Genomic DNA, 14,858 nt, shown 5'->3' on the forward strand with positions numbered 1-14,858 from the left:
CCTGAGGAAGGAGAGGGACTTTCTAAGTGCCGAGGACTTCCTGGAGGAGGGGGCATATGGACTGGGCCTTGCAGAAGGTTGGGTTTCAGTGTTTCTTTAAGGATGATGACATTATCACCTTCAACATCAATGTCCTCTTGCTGAGGAATGACGTGTGGAACGGAGACCCCCACACACACAGTCTGGAAGGTCACCACAGATAGTATATCACCATCAACCAGCATACATCACCATCAACAGCCTGTGCCTCACCGTATACAACTTACAATTCACATGGGTCCTTCCTGCATAACTTTGCTTCCAGCCTCTGCTCCTTCTCTGCCTGACCTCACCTCAACATCCCTTCCCCTGGGAGAAGGGAGGGTGCCAGGAGGGACCGCTCCAGGGTCACCTGAACACTCCTACAAGGGAGACATAGGGAGACCAGGACTGACCAATTTCTTTTTCTCCAAGTCGCTTTCTTTGTTATCTGCTGGGTCCTTTTCCCTGAGCTTCATGGTTAGTTTTCAGCTTTTGGTCCGGGCTTTTTTGTTCCTGAAGAAGAAAAAAAAGGAAGAAGCCATTAGACAGATGCTTGCTGTCACAGTTAAGGAGCCCAGGGGAGAGTCCCTGGAAAGGACACCAGGATGGGGGGCCCAGCTCCCCCAGAGACCTGGGTACCCCTCTGCTCCTCTCTGGCCTTGGTTTCTCCACTTGCGAGATGGTCAGGTTGGACCACTTCTCTGTTTTCCTACATATGCCACATCACTTAAAGTACAGGCCCTTCCCCGGAACATCCTCATTCAGAAGGTCACTCTTACAGTGGGACATGCTTTGGAAACCTTAGACTTTCTGTCCCAAAGATGTGAAAATAAAAGCAGTGCAAATTCAAACAAAGTGCCAATCTCCCCTGTCAAATTGGAGACAGTTGCCGAAATTATAACCCAAATCACTGGCCCAACAGAAGTGGAAAACTGGACAGCTTCTCTGGAGTTTGGAAATATGTTTCTAGAGCCATAAAAATATTTAGGTCCTTTGGCCCGATGACTCCATTTATAAATAATTAGCCTAAAGCCGTAATAACAATATGTGAAGATTTAAGCCTGAGATGATCATTGCAGCATTTTTCATGGTAGAAAAATGGTCTTCACAATAGGACAAAATATCTAAGAGTAAGGTTTAAAGTGATGAAACTCATGCAGCACTTTAAAACTAATGTTAAAGAAGAATATTTAATGTCATTGGAAACTGCTCATAATACATTCTTACTTGATAAGAGGAAGATATATAAAAGAACATACATTAGTCAACATTTAAAATAGGTATACTGGGCTTCCCTGGTGGCGCAGTGGTTAAGAATCCTCCTGCCAATGCAGGGGACACGGGTTCAAGCCCTGGTCCGGGAAGAACCCACATGCCGTGGAGCACCTAAGCCCGTGCGCCACAACTACTGAGCTTGCACTCTAGAGCCCGCGAGCCACAGCTACTGAAGGCCACGTGCCTAGAGCCCATGCTCTGCAACAAGAGAAGGCACTGCAATGAGAAGCCCACACACCACAACGAAGAGCAGCCCCTGCTCGCCACAACTAGAGAAAGCCCGTGCGCAGCAACGAAGACCCAGTGCAGCAAAAATAAATAAATAAAATAGGTGTACTTATTAATAGTCATACTATTAAACAATATATGTACTCAAACTATGTCCTTGTGTTTTTTAATTTAAAATTAAAAGTGAACTAAAATATTCATACATTAAATTATTTATTAAGCCCCTGGTATCTAGGTTATGGGGATGCGATCTTGAGCAACAGACCTTGCCCTCCCCTTGTGGAGCACACATTCTGGGAGAGGAGACAGTTTAGGAAGAGCATACGGGCTGCTCATGGGGCATATGGAAGGTAAGTGGCCTGGCCCAGCACGGGATGGGGGAGTAGTGGGAGATGGGCTGCAGAGATGAACAGGGGACAGATCGCATATTTCTGTGCATGGAAACAGACTTCCTAGAAGCAGCACAGCATAATAACAGTTACCACTTGGCCGTGGTTATCTTAGCCAATTTTTTAATCTGATTTGTTTTCCTACAGTTTTGCAAGTTTCTACGCTGAAATGATCCAACAAAAATCAACCACTTCTACAACTGAAAAAACAAGCTTTTGGAATTTCTTCAAATTAAAATGAAACAGTTTTTTTTTTTTGAAGAATTAAGCCGTTAAGATCTCAAGGAGCCAAGTAGACTTAAAAACTACAATTGTGGAAGAATACACAGTTCTTATAGGATGACAGGCTGTGAGGTCCGAAGTCATGTGAGCTGGCCTGACAGAATGTCAGTTGGTCACACGTGAGCGTGACATTCGAGGCCCTCCACCGAGGGACCCACCTCTGTCCCTCCAGCATACACCCGGGGACACGCCACGCACTGGACCTCTGTGTTCAGACCACTCTGGCTGTTTCCTAGGCTGGCCCCCGGCCTGGAGTGCCTCTCCTCCTGTTCTTGTCTCACCTTCAAGGCTCACCTACTCTGCTTGTCCATCTATTCCTTCTAGAAAACCTGAATCACTTTGTCCTGTGCATCCCCTAGCTCATCACATTAGTCTTGCAGGAGCCAGACTGTACCGGCTGACTGTTCTCTTGTCTGTGTCCTCGCCAGTGACCTCCTCCTGAGCGTTCATTTTATGTAGCAGCTCATCAAAGCCATGGTGCCCAGTTGTGTGGTCGGACACTTAGAGAATGGGTGAGATGTTGCTGGTAGTTTTTAGGTATGACTCACATTTACAATCAGTTGACTGTAAGTTGATGACCCTCCATAATGTGGGTGAGCCTCATCCAATTAACTGAAGGCCTTAAGAGCAAAGACTAAGGTGCCTGAAGAGGAAGGAACTCAGTATGAAGATGACAACATAGAAATCCTGCCTGAGTTTCCAGACTTGAGACCAAGGCTGCAACATCAACTCTTGCCAGAATTTCTAGCCTGTGGGCTTGCCATATGGGTCTGGGGCTTGCCAACCCCATGATCATGCAAGTCAATTCCTTAAAAGCTTTCTCTCTTTATTCTTCTATCAATATCTCTATCTATCTATCTATCTATCTAGACATACATCCTGTCAGTTCTGTTTCTCTGGAGAACCCTGCCTGATACACTCCTCACACTACAGGATCACAGCTGATCCATCTCTGCCCACAGAGTCTGACAGTGCCTGGCTTGAGACAAGCATAGTAAACAGAATGGGTGGCTGGGGTGGAAGAGAGGAGTCAGAATGAGATCAGATGAGATGGGATGGGACCAAGGGAGCCAGAATGACGGTATCCATGGCCACAACTGTTGAGTTACAGAGACTGCATTCCCATTCTAGTTTATGTGAATGGCTGTCAGGGAGCACCAATTACACAGGTGACATTGTCAGAGTCCCGCCTGGAGTTATGCAACATGGTGGTCCTGCAGGTACCCAAGGATGAAGATGGTCTCCAAACAATCAAGCAAGAGTCTGATTTGAAAAGGCATGAGCCAAGTGGAAAGAGCAAAGCTATACTGGGGTCAGAAACCTGACAATCTTGGTTTTGCCATCGTGACCCAGGACAAGTTACTTAACCTCTGGGTCTGTTTCTTTATCAGTCGATGGGTGACTGTTATCATTCTCTCATGTCATGATTGTTAGCTGAGGGAATGTACATAAAAGGCCTGGGGAGATGCCTGGCAAATCTGTGGTGTCTAAGTAATGGCAACCATCATTCATGGAGCTGGAGAAGACTCAGAAAGCAACAGATTTGGGGATGGGAGGAAATAAAGAATTCTTTTTAGGAAGCGTGTGGCTGAGACATTTGTGTGACATCCAAGTACAAATATCACTCTGGCAGTTGGAAATAAGAGCGGTGCTCAAGAAGTGGTCTGGGCTGGAGATAAATTAATGACAATTAACACCATGGAATTAGATAAGTCACCGAGGGACAGACTGTAGAAAAAGATTCTTAAGGAACTCCGACCAGGAAAGAGCAGATGGATGACAGAAGACAGCAAAGGGGACTGAGTCGGAGGAAGCAGGGAGAGTGAACTCTGGCAGGAGAACTTTAAGAGGATGTGAGTTGTCAGCTGTGTGAATATGGCTCAGGGGTCAAGAAAGAAGAGCTAAGAGTGTCCAGGGCATGTGGCCACATGGAGGCCACAGGGAAGTGTAAGTTGGGGGGTTGGGGAGAGCCTGGACCATCTGGAGGAGGAGATGGATCTTCCTAGAACCTTGGCCTCGAGGAGGAGCAGAGAAGGGGGTGGGCAGTGGGTGTGGAATCAGAGGACGGAACATGGGTGAAGCACGGGCAGGATGCAGGTTTGGATGTGGGGAGATGGGAGACTTCTGTCCAATGGTGTCCATACTCTCAGGCAAGCACAAGGCCAAGCAACCAACTGAAGGGGAAGGAAGGTTTGTGAAACTGAGAAAGTGCCACCAGGGACCTCTGGGGAGCAGCCTTAAAAACCCAGCCTGGTCGGGCTGTAGGAGGGTGTGGATGGTCCATTCCCGGCTTGGTCCTGGGGAAGGAACATGTGGGTCTCGGAGCACTGGGGGTTCATGAGGGAGGGACAGAGGGTGAGTGGCAGGCATGATGAGGCAGTTAAGGGAGGAGGGAAGCTTCCCCTGGGGGCTTAGATTGCAGAACAACTGAGAGAAGATGGGATCCAAGCTGTGATCAGAGGGTGGCTTTTGTGAGGATGTGTCCAAAGCTGGAACCACCTAGAACTGATGGTCAGAGCTGATGAACGGTCCCAGGTGAGGAGGAAGGAGTGAAAACGGACGTGGGTGGGAGAAGAGAAGGCAGCAAGTGGGCACTAACTTATCACAGCCTGTGTTAAATCCTCCCATGGGTACAACTAGGGCGAGGGGGCACGGGCGCAGGATGCGTGAAGGGGTGCGCTCAGAACATCCAACACAGAGGTTGAATAAATCTTCTACGCTGAGAGAGGTGAGTTGTGCCTGAGGCCAAGGATGCAGAGGTATTTGTTCATTATTCCCAGAAAACATGTTGCAAAGGAGAAATTTTGCTGGCACCAGGAGGATGTGTGTGTGGGGTGTGGGTTGTGCTTCCTTTGGGGTCAAAGCCAGCTCTGACCTTCTACTCCCTGGTCAGAGAGGGTTGTTAAGCCCATAAGGACCCACTGCCCAGGGTTTCTGTCTGCAGCAGAAGCCTGAGACTGTGTGCCTCCCGTGCAGAGGCCACCACGGAGCTGAGAATGATGCCACGTCCCCAGGACATCACGTCACAGGGGGAAGCTGCCGCCTGTGCAGTGCAAGGCCAAGTGCAGATGGCTCGCACCCGAGGCGGCATGGAGCCATGGGTTCAAATCCCAGCTCTACAGCTCGCTAGCTGTGTGCCTTGGGGAAAGTTACTTAACCTCTCCGTACCTCTGTTTCTTTATGTCAAGTAGGGAATAATAATAGGACCTGCCTCATAGGGCTCTCGTGAGGATTAAATGAGTCAGTATATGTGAAGAACATAGTAAATGCTAAAGGATCACGAGCCGTCGGCATCACCACAGGCTCCTGGGAGACCTCATGGAACGAACGGTGTCTTAGAATGGGTTCAGAGGAGAAAGGAGGGGGACCCACTTGGTGTTTGACTAGAGAACCTTAAACCGCCTCAAAATAATCCTCTAGGCTTAAATAGAATAATATCGATAACATAACATAGTATAACATAAATATAAGCCCAGTGCATGGGGTTCCAAAAAATGCTAGCTCCTGTCTTTTGAATCTGCGGTAACAATACTAATATTGCTGCTACTCAAGTCTAACACCCTGCCGGTGACCATCATTGTGGCCTAAAAGGTCGGATTGCTGCTGTTCCCACTGGTGAAGAGCCACGTGCTGAGGCCCCGGGGGCCCACCTGCCACAATCCAGCGGCTACAGGCAACAGGACTCTGATCCTGACAATTTGATTGGGCCCACTTAGCCTGTACCTAGGGTTAAATGTTTAGAAAATCACCTCTCCTGTACTACTGCTGCTCCTTATAATAAAACCTTCAGGGGCACCGTGTGTGGGATGCTTTAACTGGTCACGTTAGAGGCAAAGCAAGCTGGGCTTGGAAAGGAATCTTCTCCCACCCAACCCACCACAGAGGTGGGACCTGAGCCCAGACCCCTTGAAGTCAGTCCCGTGCTCATGAGCCTGCGTTGAGAGTAAGGGTGCAAGTGAAGAAAAGGCACCCGCCTGCATCAGCGCAGCACAAAATGTCAGCAGACGGCGAAGGCGGATGTCTTCTCCCAAAGCGGCTCCTGCGGACGGCAGCCACCTCCCTGAACTGCCTGGAGTCGTGGCCTTCTGTCCTGTCCACCCCAAGATGCGGCCCTGCTGACAAAGCCCTGTGGGCCCAGCAAGTCACTGGCTGACAGCTCTGAGCAGAAAATGCCACACATGCCCTGGCCCCAGTTCTCTGCCCAACACTTCACAGTGACTTTATTCTTAATTTTCAGGGTCAATTCTCTGCTGACTTTGGCATGGAGCTAAAGCTAACCTAAAGGAATGTGGAAAATAGGGCAGCTAGGAAGAAGGGAGAGGCGGGAAAGAAGAAGGGGAAGGGAGGAGGGAGTATTAGCTGCCTTTGGAATAATGACCACACCATAATCAATTTCGTGGGTTTTTTTTTCTTTTTCTTTTTTTTTTTTTTTTGCGGTACGCGGGCCTCTCACTGTTGTGGCTTCTCCCGCCGCGGAGCACAGGCTCTGGACGCGCAGGTTCAGTGGCCACAGCTCACAGGCCCATCCGCTCCGCGGCATGTGGGATCCTCCCGGACCGGGGCACGAACCCGTGTCCCCTGCATCGGCAGGCGGACCCTCAACCGCTGCGCCACCAGGGAAGCCCTCAATTTCGTTTTTATATAAACATGTGTCAGACACCATGCTAAGCAATTCAAGTGCATTTCTCACTTCATCTTCACCTAGTTGATTTTCATATCCCTCAATTTTTAAATCTCTTGCCCAAGCTGCTCTGTAAGTCTTGGTAATTCCTGAAATGGTCCCCAAAGCCAATCCAAACCTGCGAGCCTGACTTACCTGTTTCCTGGAGCTTCCTCAGCCCGTTCCCCGTCTAGAGAGCAAACAGAAGATGCTTCATGAATAGAACGGCTCCCAGTAGAATCGGATATAAGCCTGGGAAATTGTGAAAGAAAGCGGCATGAATGACTGAAAGGCATCCAGCGGCTACCGTAAACATTCTGTGATGGCAATCTTGACAAGCGATCAGTGATTAACATCGAGCTACTGATGGCTAGCTCAGCTTATTAAAAACGTGCCCAGCTGTGGTGTGGGTCAGCAAGTTCCGGCCTGGGAGTCCAAGGCAGAGGTACCCTGGTCAAGTCACTGCTGACTGCCCTAGGGTGTCAGGACCAACCTGCCCGGGCAGCTGTGACGAAGGTCAGTAAAATGACACGCAAGAGTTGTAAAGCAAAACACAAAGGAATGCAGGTTGATCGAGTCTGAAGCCCAGAGGAGCAGGATGAGGGGTCAACTCTTGCTGCTTTGTCGATGGAGGAGTAAAATCAGCCCATGCTGAAATACACAAGAGCCGTCACTTGGGAAGCGCTGCTCCCATGGTCACGGCCACTGCTGTTATTTTATGAATGCACGCTGTCCTCCTGACCTCTCTCTAGCTCAAAAGTGATGCAGGTGTGCTAATCCTACTCTTTTTCAGCACCGGGAGATAGATGGAGGGCTGGAGTGGCAGAGATATGTGAGGGAGAGAGGTGAGGGGCTAAAAGCGTTGCTGGGCGGCTGGGACAAGATCCAAGCTCAGCCAAGGGCATCAACAGCCTCCTTCGGAGCAGCTCACAGGGAGAGGTGAGGGCGTGGGAAGTGATGCATGGTTTTGGGGTGAAGCACAGAGAGATGGATGCCCAGGAGTCTCACCCACCTCGGGAAAGGAACCCTGCGCCTGGCTCAGGCATGAATTCAGGCCCCGGGAGACAGTGCTGTCTTGGGAGCCTGGAAAAGCCCATCCAATTCCCTTGGCATCGATTGGAAGCACCCGGGCAACCTCCTCATGGCTAATCCCATTTCCCCAGTGCCTTGTTGTTGACAGAGGAGGGCTGGAGAGCAGGAGGAAATCACCTGATCCCTGGAAGACACCTACTCAAGGTGTCTTTATCAACTGACCTCTGATGCCTGCACAGCCCGCACGCTAGACAGATGACATTTCTGTGCCTGGGTGGCTTCAGCTGTACTTTAGGACATGCAGACACACCAAGGAAAGGCTGTGGAGCGAGGGGATTGCTTTCCCAGGCTTTTTAAACCTTCCACAATTACCCAGCTGGCGCCCACCCCTCCTTTCCCCAAGCAGTCACCCAAACTCTCTCTTGACATCTTTTTTTGCTGTAATAAATCATTCTCAGGTGCCAGGACAATTCAACCATTGGATAAAAAGTATAAGATGATGACAGAGACTGAGATTTGATGTCAGACCTCAAATCCCAACTGCTGCTCCCCAGCATGTCTCGTGGGACAAGTCACCTCTCTGCAAAGTGGGGATAAGGGAATATCTCAAGGTCACGTACAGATCAAATGAGATGCAAGGGTATATACCTAGGAATGGAGTTGCTGTATCAAATGGTAATTCTGTGTTTATTTCTTGAGAAACTATTTTCCACAGTGGCTAAACCAGTTTACATTCCCACTAATCACTCCCGGGTGTATACCTTTGAAATGGCCTGCAATGTAGCAAGCTCCAGGTAAATATTTGCTATTGCAGTTACTGTTGAGAAATCTCTTTATCGCTCATTATTTTTATTCTGTTCCTTTATTCTTTTACAAATGTCTACAGAGCTCCTACTGTGAGGCCAATACAGTGCTAGATGCTGAGAAGGCTGCAAAGAAGGGAAAACCTGTCAGGAAATTCACAGTCTAATCAGAAGGATGAGCCACTGGAAGGGACCTACTTTTAGTGAGCACCTACTATGTTCTGGGCACTGGTTAGGCATAGCCTCATCTAATTCGAAGAACAGCCCCTGAGCTCTTGTTATCTCCTTTCTACGGCTGAGCCTGCTGGGGTTTCAGAGGTCACCCCACTTGCCCAAAGCACCGCCCCTTGTAGATGAGAACTGACACTTTTAAAGCAAGACCACCCGCTCTGTCTGCCCTGACTGCTCCCGTTCACTGCTGCTGTGTGGGCAAGGCCCTCACCAGAGAGAACAAGTCCGTCAGGGTGAGACCTTGATGTAAGACACCTTTCTCTTCTTTCTTTTTTGGCAGCCCAGCATCCAGACAGACTTCTCACTCGGGAGCACCTCCCATCTGTGGGGCTTATGGGCGCATCCCTCTCACCTTCTGAAAAATTTCCTTCCTTCCAGCAATTATCTCATTTCAATCGCATCCATTTCTCCCTCGCTCTTACGTCATCCCAGGCTCTGTACAAAAACGTCTTAATGTCACCAATTAAAAAACAAAAACAAAACTAACTGTTGGCAAGCATGTGGAGAGACTGGAGCCCTTGTACATTGCTAGTGAGGATGTAAACCAGTTCAGCCATGGTGGAAAATAGTTTGATGGTTTCTCAAAAAATAAACGTAGAATTACCATATGACCCAGCCATTCCACACATAGGTCTATACCCAAGAGAACTGAAAACAGGTGTTCATACCAAAACTTGTACATGAAAGCTCATAGCAGTGCTATTCACAATGGCTAAAAGGTGGAAACAGCCCAAACATCCATCTACCAATGAAAAGATAAGCAATTGTGGTCTCTCCATACAATGGGACCTTATTCAGCCAAAGAAAGACATGAAGTTCTGACATGTTTTACAAGGTAGAACTTGAAACCCTCGTGCTAAGTGAAAAAAAAGCTAGATTTGGAAGGTCAACTGTTGTATCATTCCATTTAAATGAAATGTCCAGAAGAGGCAAATCTACAGGGGCTGACAGCAGTTTAGTAGTTGCCTGGGCCAGGGGAGGAGGCGATTGGGGAGCAGCTATTAACGGGTCAAGGGCTGCTTTTTGGGTGGTGAAAATGTTTTGGATCTACACAGAGGTGGTGGTTGTACAATATTGTGAATGTACTAAATGCCACTAACTGTTCACTTTTTTTTTTTTTTGGCACCGCGGGGCATGCGGGATCTTAGTTCCTGGACCAGGGATCAAAACCGAGCCCCCTGCAGTGGAAGCGCAGAGTCCTAACCACTGGACCACCAGGGAAGTCCCTGAATTGTTCACTTTAAAAATGGTTAATTTTATGTTGTGAATTTCACCTCAATAAAAAAAAAAAAAACCTCCCCTTGACCCCGTGACCTCCCACTCCCACCTGTTTCCTTGGTCTTGTTACAGGAACTCACTGTGTCATTTTCATTTCTCTCCTCAGCTCGTGCCCATGGGGTTTTTGACCCACCACACCTGCCAATCATCCAATGTCAGTAGTCAATTCCCTGTAACCTCCCAGCAGCTTTGGTGAAGCTGATCACTCCTCTTCCTTCTGGGTCCTTCTACAAACTTCCTTGTCCCATCTTCCAGCCAACATGCCTCGACTTCGTTACCATTTTGAAATAATTAAAATATTTCAACCTGTTTTTTTTTTTTTTTAAATAAATGGTGGAATGGAATGTTCTAAATTCAGACCCTCCTCCCTACTCATCAGGTTGGTTTGAGTTGGCAGATCAAGGCTTTGGCATCCATAGTGACCCAGCTTCAAACCCTGACTCTGCCGCCCACCAGCTGTGTGACCTTAAGCAACTCAGCTACCCTCTCTGAGCTCAGCTCCCTTACCTGTATCGTAAACAGCATGTCCCATAACAACATGTGTGGGGATCAGTAGCCATGTGTGGACATGATACTCCGCACCTAGCAGAGACTCATAAATTGTACCTAGTTTTAAACATCTCTATCACTCTTTCATAAAATTCAGAGGGTCTGGATTAGATGTCAAAGAAAGGCTGTGGACCAGACATGCTCAGCTCAGATCCTGCTGAGACCTGGAGGCTCACCAGAGCCCCTTCCCTGAGCTTGCTGGGTTTTTCCCGCCTCACTGGCCACCCTCCATGTTCTTCTGGGGCCTCCCCTTCTCCTCGCCCTCTTCTTTCTGCACTTGCCCCCTGGTCCCCTGGGTGGCTCTGATTCCATCTCTACACTGGGGAGTCCTGTAACAGGGAAGCGCCAAATCTGACTACATGTTGGACCTGTTTCTTTTACTTTAACCTTTCTTTTCCACTGCTTTTGTTCACTACAAGGATACTTTCTATACACAATGACCTGCCTCCGGGAACCCTGCCCCTCTGCCTGAACGGTAAACCAAAGTGCCTTTGTTCACCTGTGGATGGCTACAAGAAAGAAGAAATTAACACATCTGCTCCCTGACACACCTCATCTCCCGTTTATTGGCCTGTCGTGCCGCAGGCAGCGCGAGCTTAGACTCATTTTACATTCCCACGCTTTACGTCACCAGCCCAGACCTGTGTCTCATCCAGAGCACATCGTCACTCGGATACCAAATGGAATGAAGCTGTCAAGTGGCTGGGTCAGTTCCTGGCAGAGCAAGGACTTAAAGACAGTCATGTGCCTGAGGCCAGAGCGGTCCCCCTGGTCTGCACTCAGTTACTCCCTCCACTTGGATGAATAATCCGAGTCTCAAACTCACTATGTCGGAACCTGCTCCTCTACAGTCTTCCCTTCCAGGTAAATGGCATCACTGTTCTACCTGCGGTCCACGCCCCACCTCGCCCCTGAGATCTACCCAGGATCTGACCACTTCTCTTCATCATCTCCCGACCCTCTCAGGGTTATGTCCTCAGCTCTTAGCAAGGTCCACAGGCCCTGACCCTCACCGACTCATACCCAACCCATGTCCCCACCCTCTCTTCCCCCTTCCCCTCCACTCTGGCCAGCTGGACCCCTTGGTGTCCTCAAGTCTAGTACACGCTTGTCTCAGGACCTTTGGTTCTTCTGCCGAGAACACCCTGCCTCAGATTCCCAAAGGGCTCCCTGCTCACTTCCCTCTGGTCTCCACTCAAATAGGACCCACTGGAGAGGACCCCTGACCTCCTGATACTAAATACAGCCCACATAATCAACTCCTCCTTTCCGTCTACCCTACCCCTTTACTTTTGGAATGGCACCCATCACCACGTGGCGAATAGTTACCTGTTTTTTGATCCGTGTCCTCCAACAGGAACCTGTAGCCCAGAGAGCTGGGATTTGGTTTTCTGTGCTGGCCGCTCTGGTCCTCCACCTCCTCTGCCCTGCTCCTGCCCTGGCTGGCCTGCTCTCTTGCAACTGGCTGCCCGCCCAGCAGTAGATGAGGGGTGTGAAGAGAAGGAGTTGGGGGCGCTTCTTCCCCGATCCCTCCCTGGTCTGTTCAGTGGCTCTGGTAACAGCTACATCCTCCTCAACTCCAGCTGCCCCAGGCGGCCCACCCTCCAAGGCCCTCAACCAGCTCCGCAAACGCTGCTCCTTCCCCGCCCTCGCACTTGGGCTGACGGCTCCCTGCTGTCCCTTGTTTGTTTCTTTCCCTCTGCGGGGGGGCCTCTGTAAGTCCTCCCTTCACCATCTGGGGTGGATTCTGTTTCCTCCTGAAACTTAGCCCTGCCAGCCTGTCACATCCTCTGCTGTGTCCAGCACCTAGGACAGTGTTCCGAAAGTAGTGGGCGCTCAATAAACATTCTTCACAATGAATTAGCTAATGAATTAATTAGCAGAAGAATGAATGGAAGGAAATCAATATGCTATTTAAAAGAATGAATAGATAAACGGATGGCGCAAAGCATTTTGTTTCCTTGAAAGAAAAAATGAGTTAAGCAGATGAGTTAGCTTTCATGGAAGCATAAACGGGAAAAAAAAACAAAACAAAACGGTGAACAGAATCCCTGGGTTTCTCTGAATTGTGTGCTCCGTGGACCACTGAGCCTGTCTCCTCCATTGGCTCTCACTCTGAAGGTTAACATTACAGGAATGTCCTCCCAGGCAGATGCATACAGAGTCTGAAATCCCCTGGACGTTGGAGCCCCAGCTGCCAGCCCCACCTTTCCAGCCTGGTGAGGTCTGGAGGAGGTCAGGAGAAGCCAAGTGTTCCCCCTGGGGAGGGGCAAAGGGGCAGAGCAAGGGAGGGGCAGAATCAAGGCCGACACCAGCTGATACCACTGTTGGGCCCAGGCCTGCGGACTCTGTCCAACTTTTACAGCCCTGAACGCCCCAGCAGCAGTGCAGGGGGCTCATTCCCTGAGGAGCAGCCACAGGTGAAGCTACACATGGACACCTATTCTCTGCGTGTTGCCAAGCAAGCTCCCCTCTGGGAAAGAAATCCCTCGGTCCATTCATTCATTCATTCATTCGCTTACTTGGTCATTTATTCAACAAAGGTTTCCCTGGGACTTACTAAGAGGCAGGCCCTTGGTGAGTTGCTGGGATACAGAAATGAATCAGATAAAGTCCCTCCTGGAAGGAGCTGGCACTCATAGGAGGGAGACAGATGCACAGCAGAGAAGTGTAACAGTGCGGAAACTGTCCGTCTGTCTATCCATCCAGCAGACATGCACCGTATGTGCGCTGTGGTCCAGGCACCGTTCCAGGTGCTGGGATGGAGCAATGAAAAAACACAGCAAAAATTCCTGTCCTTGTGGAGCTGACATTCAGAGAGGGAGAGAGATCGTAAATAAAACACATAAGTAGATGATGCAGTATATTAGAACGTGAGAGATGCCATGGGGAAAAAAATCATTAAAGGAGGGAGATGGGAGTATGGGGTGGTGGGGATAAGGAGATAGCAAATTTTTAAAAGATGGTTCTGGAAGGCTTCCCTGCAAAGGTGACATCTGAGCAAAGACTTGAAGGAAGGGAGAGGTTGAGCCACCTGGAACACTGGGCTGTGTGTTACAATCGTCAAAGACATAAGGGGCTAACTATCCCCGCAGCCCAGAGGGAAAGCCCTCTGGGTGGAAAGGAAAAGAGATTTCCAGCAGAAGGACAGCCGAGGAAGAAGGGCCAGAAGGGCGAGTAGCTACCAGAGAGTAGACTGAGGGGGTGGGGAGAGTGACGGGAGATCTTTCCAGAGAGGTCGGTGAGACAGGAAGATGGGATGAACCCAGTTGCTTGGACTGGGTCCTGTTGGCAAGGGATTTGCTTTGAGCAGTGGGATGGTGAGCGATGGAGAGATTAAGATGCTGATACTAGACCACAAACCACCTTCAAACCCCAGCTCCACCACTGGCTCTGTGACGTTGGCAAGTCACTTAACCTCTCTGAACCTCAGTTTCTTCCCCATCTGTAAAAGACAAGAGTCACAGAACCCACTTCACAGGACCAAGTGTCTTAGAACTTTATTCCTCCGAAAGAGCACGGAGGGGCCGGGCCAGCCTGAAGGAAGAGAGGCGCATTTGAGGGCTTGCAAGGTCTTTGATCACATGTCCTAGAGCAGGACGTTTGTATGTAAAGATGATTTATCACTTTGTTCGATGCCTGATTCCTAAGCACTAGCCATCTTCCAGGCAACACGCTGGAGATACAGACATGGATCTGCCCTCTTGGGTTTGCAATCTGGGTGTAGGGGCATGGATTCCAGCATGCACCATCCAGGGTAGGCTTGCATAGTGTGTGGAGTCAAGGGGCAAAGCCTGACTCTGAAAAAACCTAGAACACCAGAGAGGGCAGCGACAGCATGACGTCGGTCACTGTCACCACCTGGAGAGTTCCTTAAAAACAGATTTCTGGCCCCCACCCAAACCCACTGATTCTGAAAACCCAATGGGAAGGTCTAATAAACTATCATTCAATGTGCCCCAGGTAATTCTAATTATCAGCAAAATTGGCAAATGCTGATCCAACACAACGCCCTCTCTTTGCAGACAGGAAGCGTGGCGTCTAGAGACTTGCCCGAGGATGTATAGCCGAGGCAAGGTTGGAAATCAGAGGCCTCGCAGCCCCATCTGC

At 49.4% G+C, this 14,858-nt stretch overlaps 1 protein-coding gene across 1 annotated transcript in view; it reads right to left on the minus strand.

Annotated features, from left to right (window-relative positions):
• SLC2A9 (solute carrier family 2 member 9) overlaps positions 1–12,393 on the minus strand; it is a 210,231-nt gene extending 197,838 nt beyond the window's left edge. Inside the window, 1 exon segment of the mRNA XM_089911655.1 lies at positions 435–12,393. Coding sequence (XP_089767781.1) covers positions 435–497 — 63 coding nt within the window. The 5' untranslated portion in view covers positions 498–12,393.
• Positions 12,394–14,858: the final 2,465 nt, after the last annotated feature.

The sequence above is a fragment of the Delphinapterus leucas genome, chromosome 5 (assembly GCF_059928025.1).
Source record: "Delphinapterus leucas isolate spDelLeu-1000000601 "Yukka" chromosome 5, BTC_Dleu_Yukka2, whole genome shotgun sequence".
Classification (NCBI taxonomy): domain Eukaryota; kingdom Metazoa; phylum Chordata; class Mammalia; order Artiodactyla; family Monodontidae; genus Delphinapterus; species Delphinapterus leucas.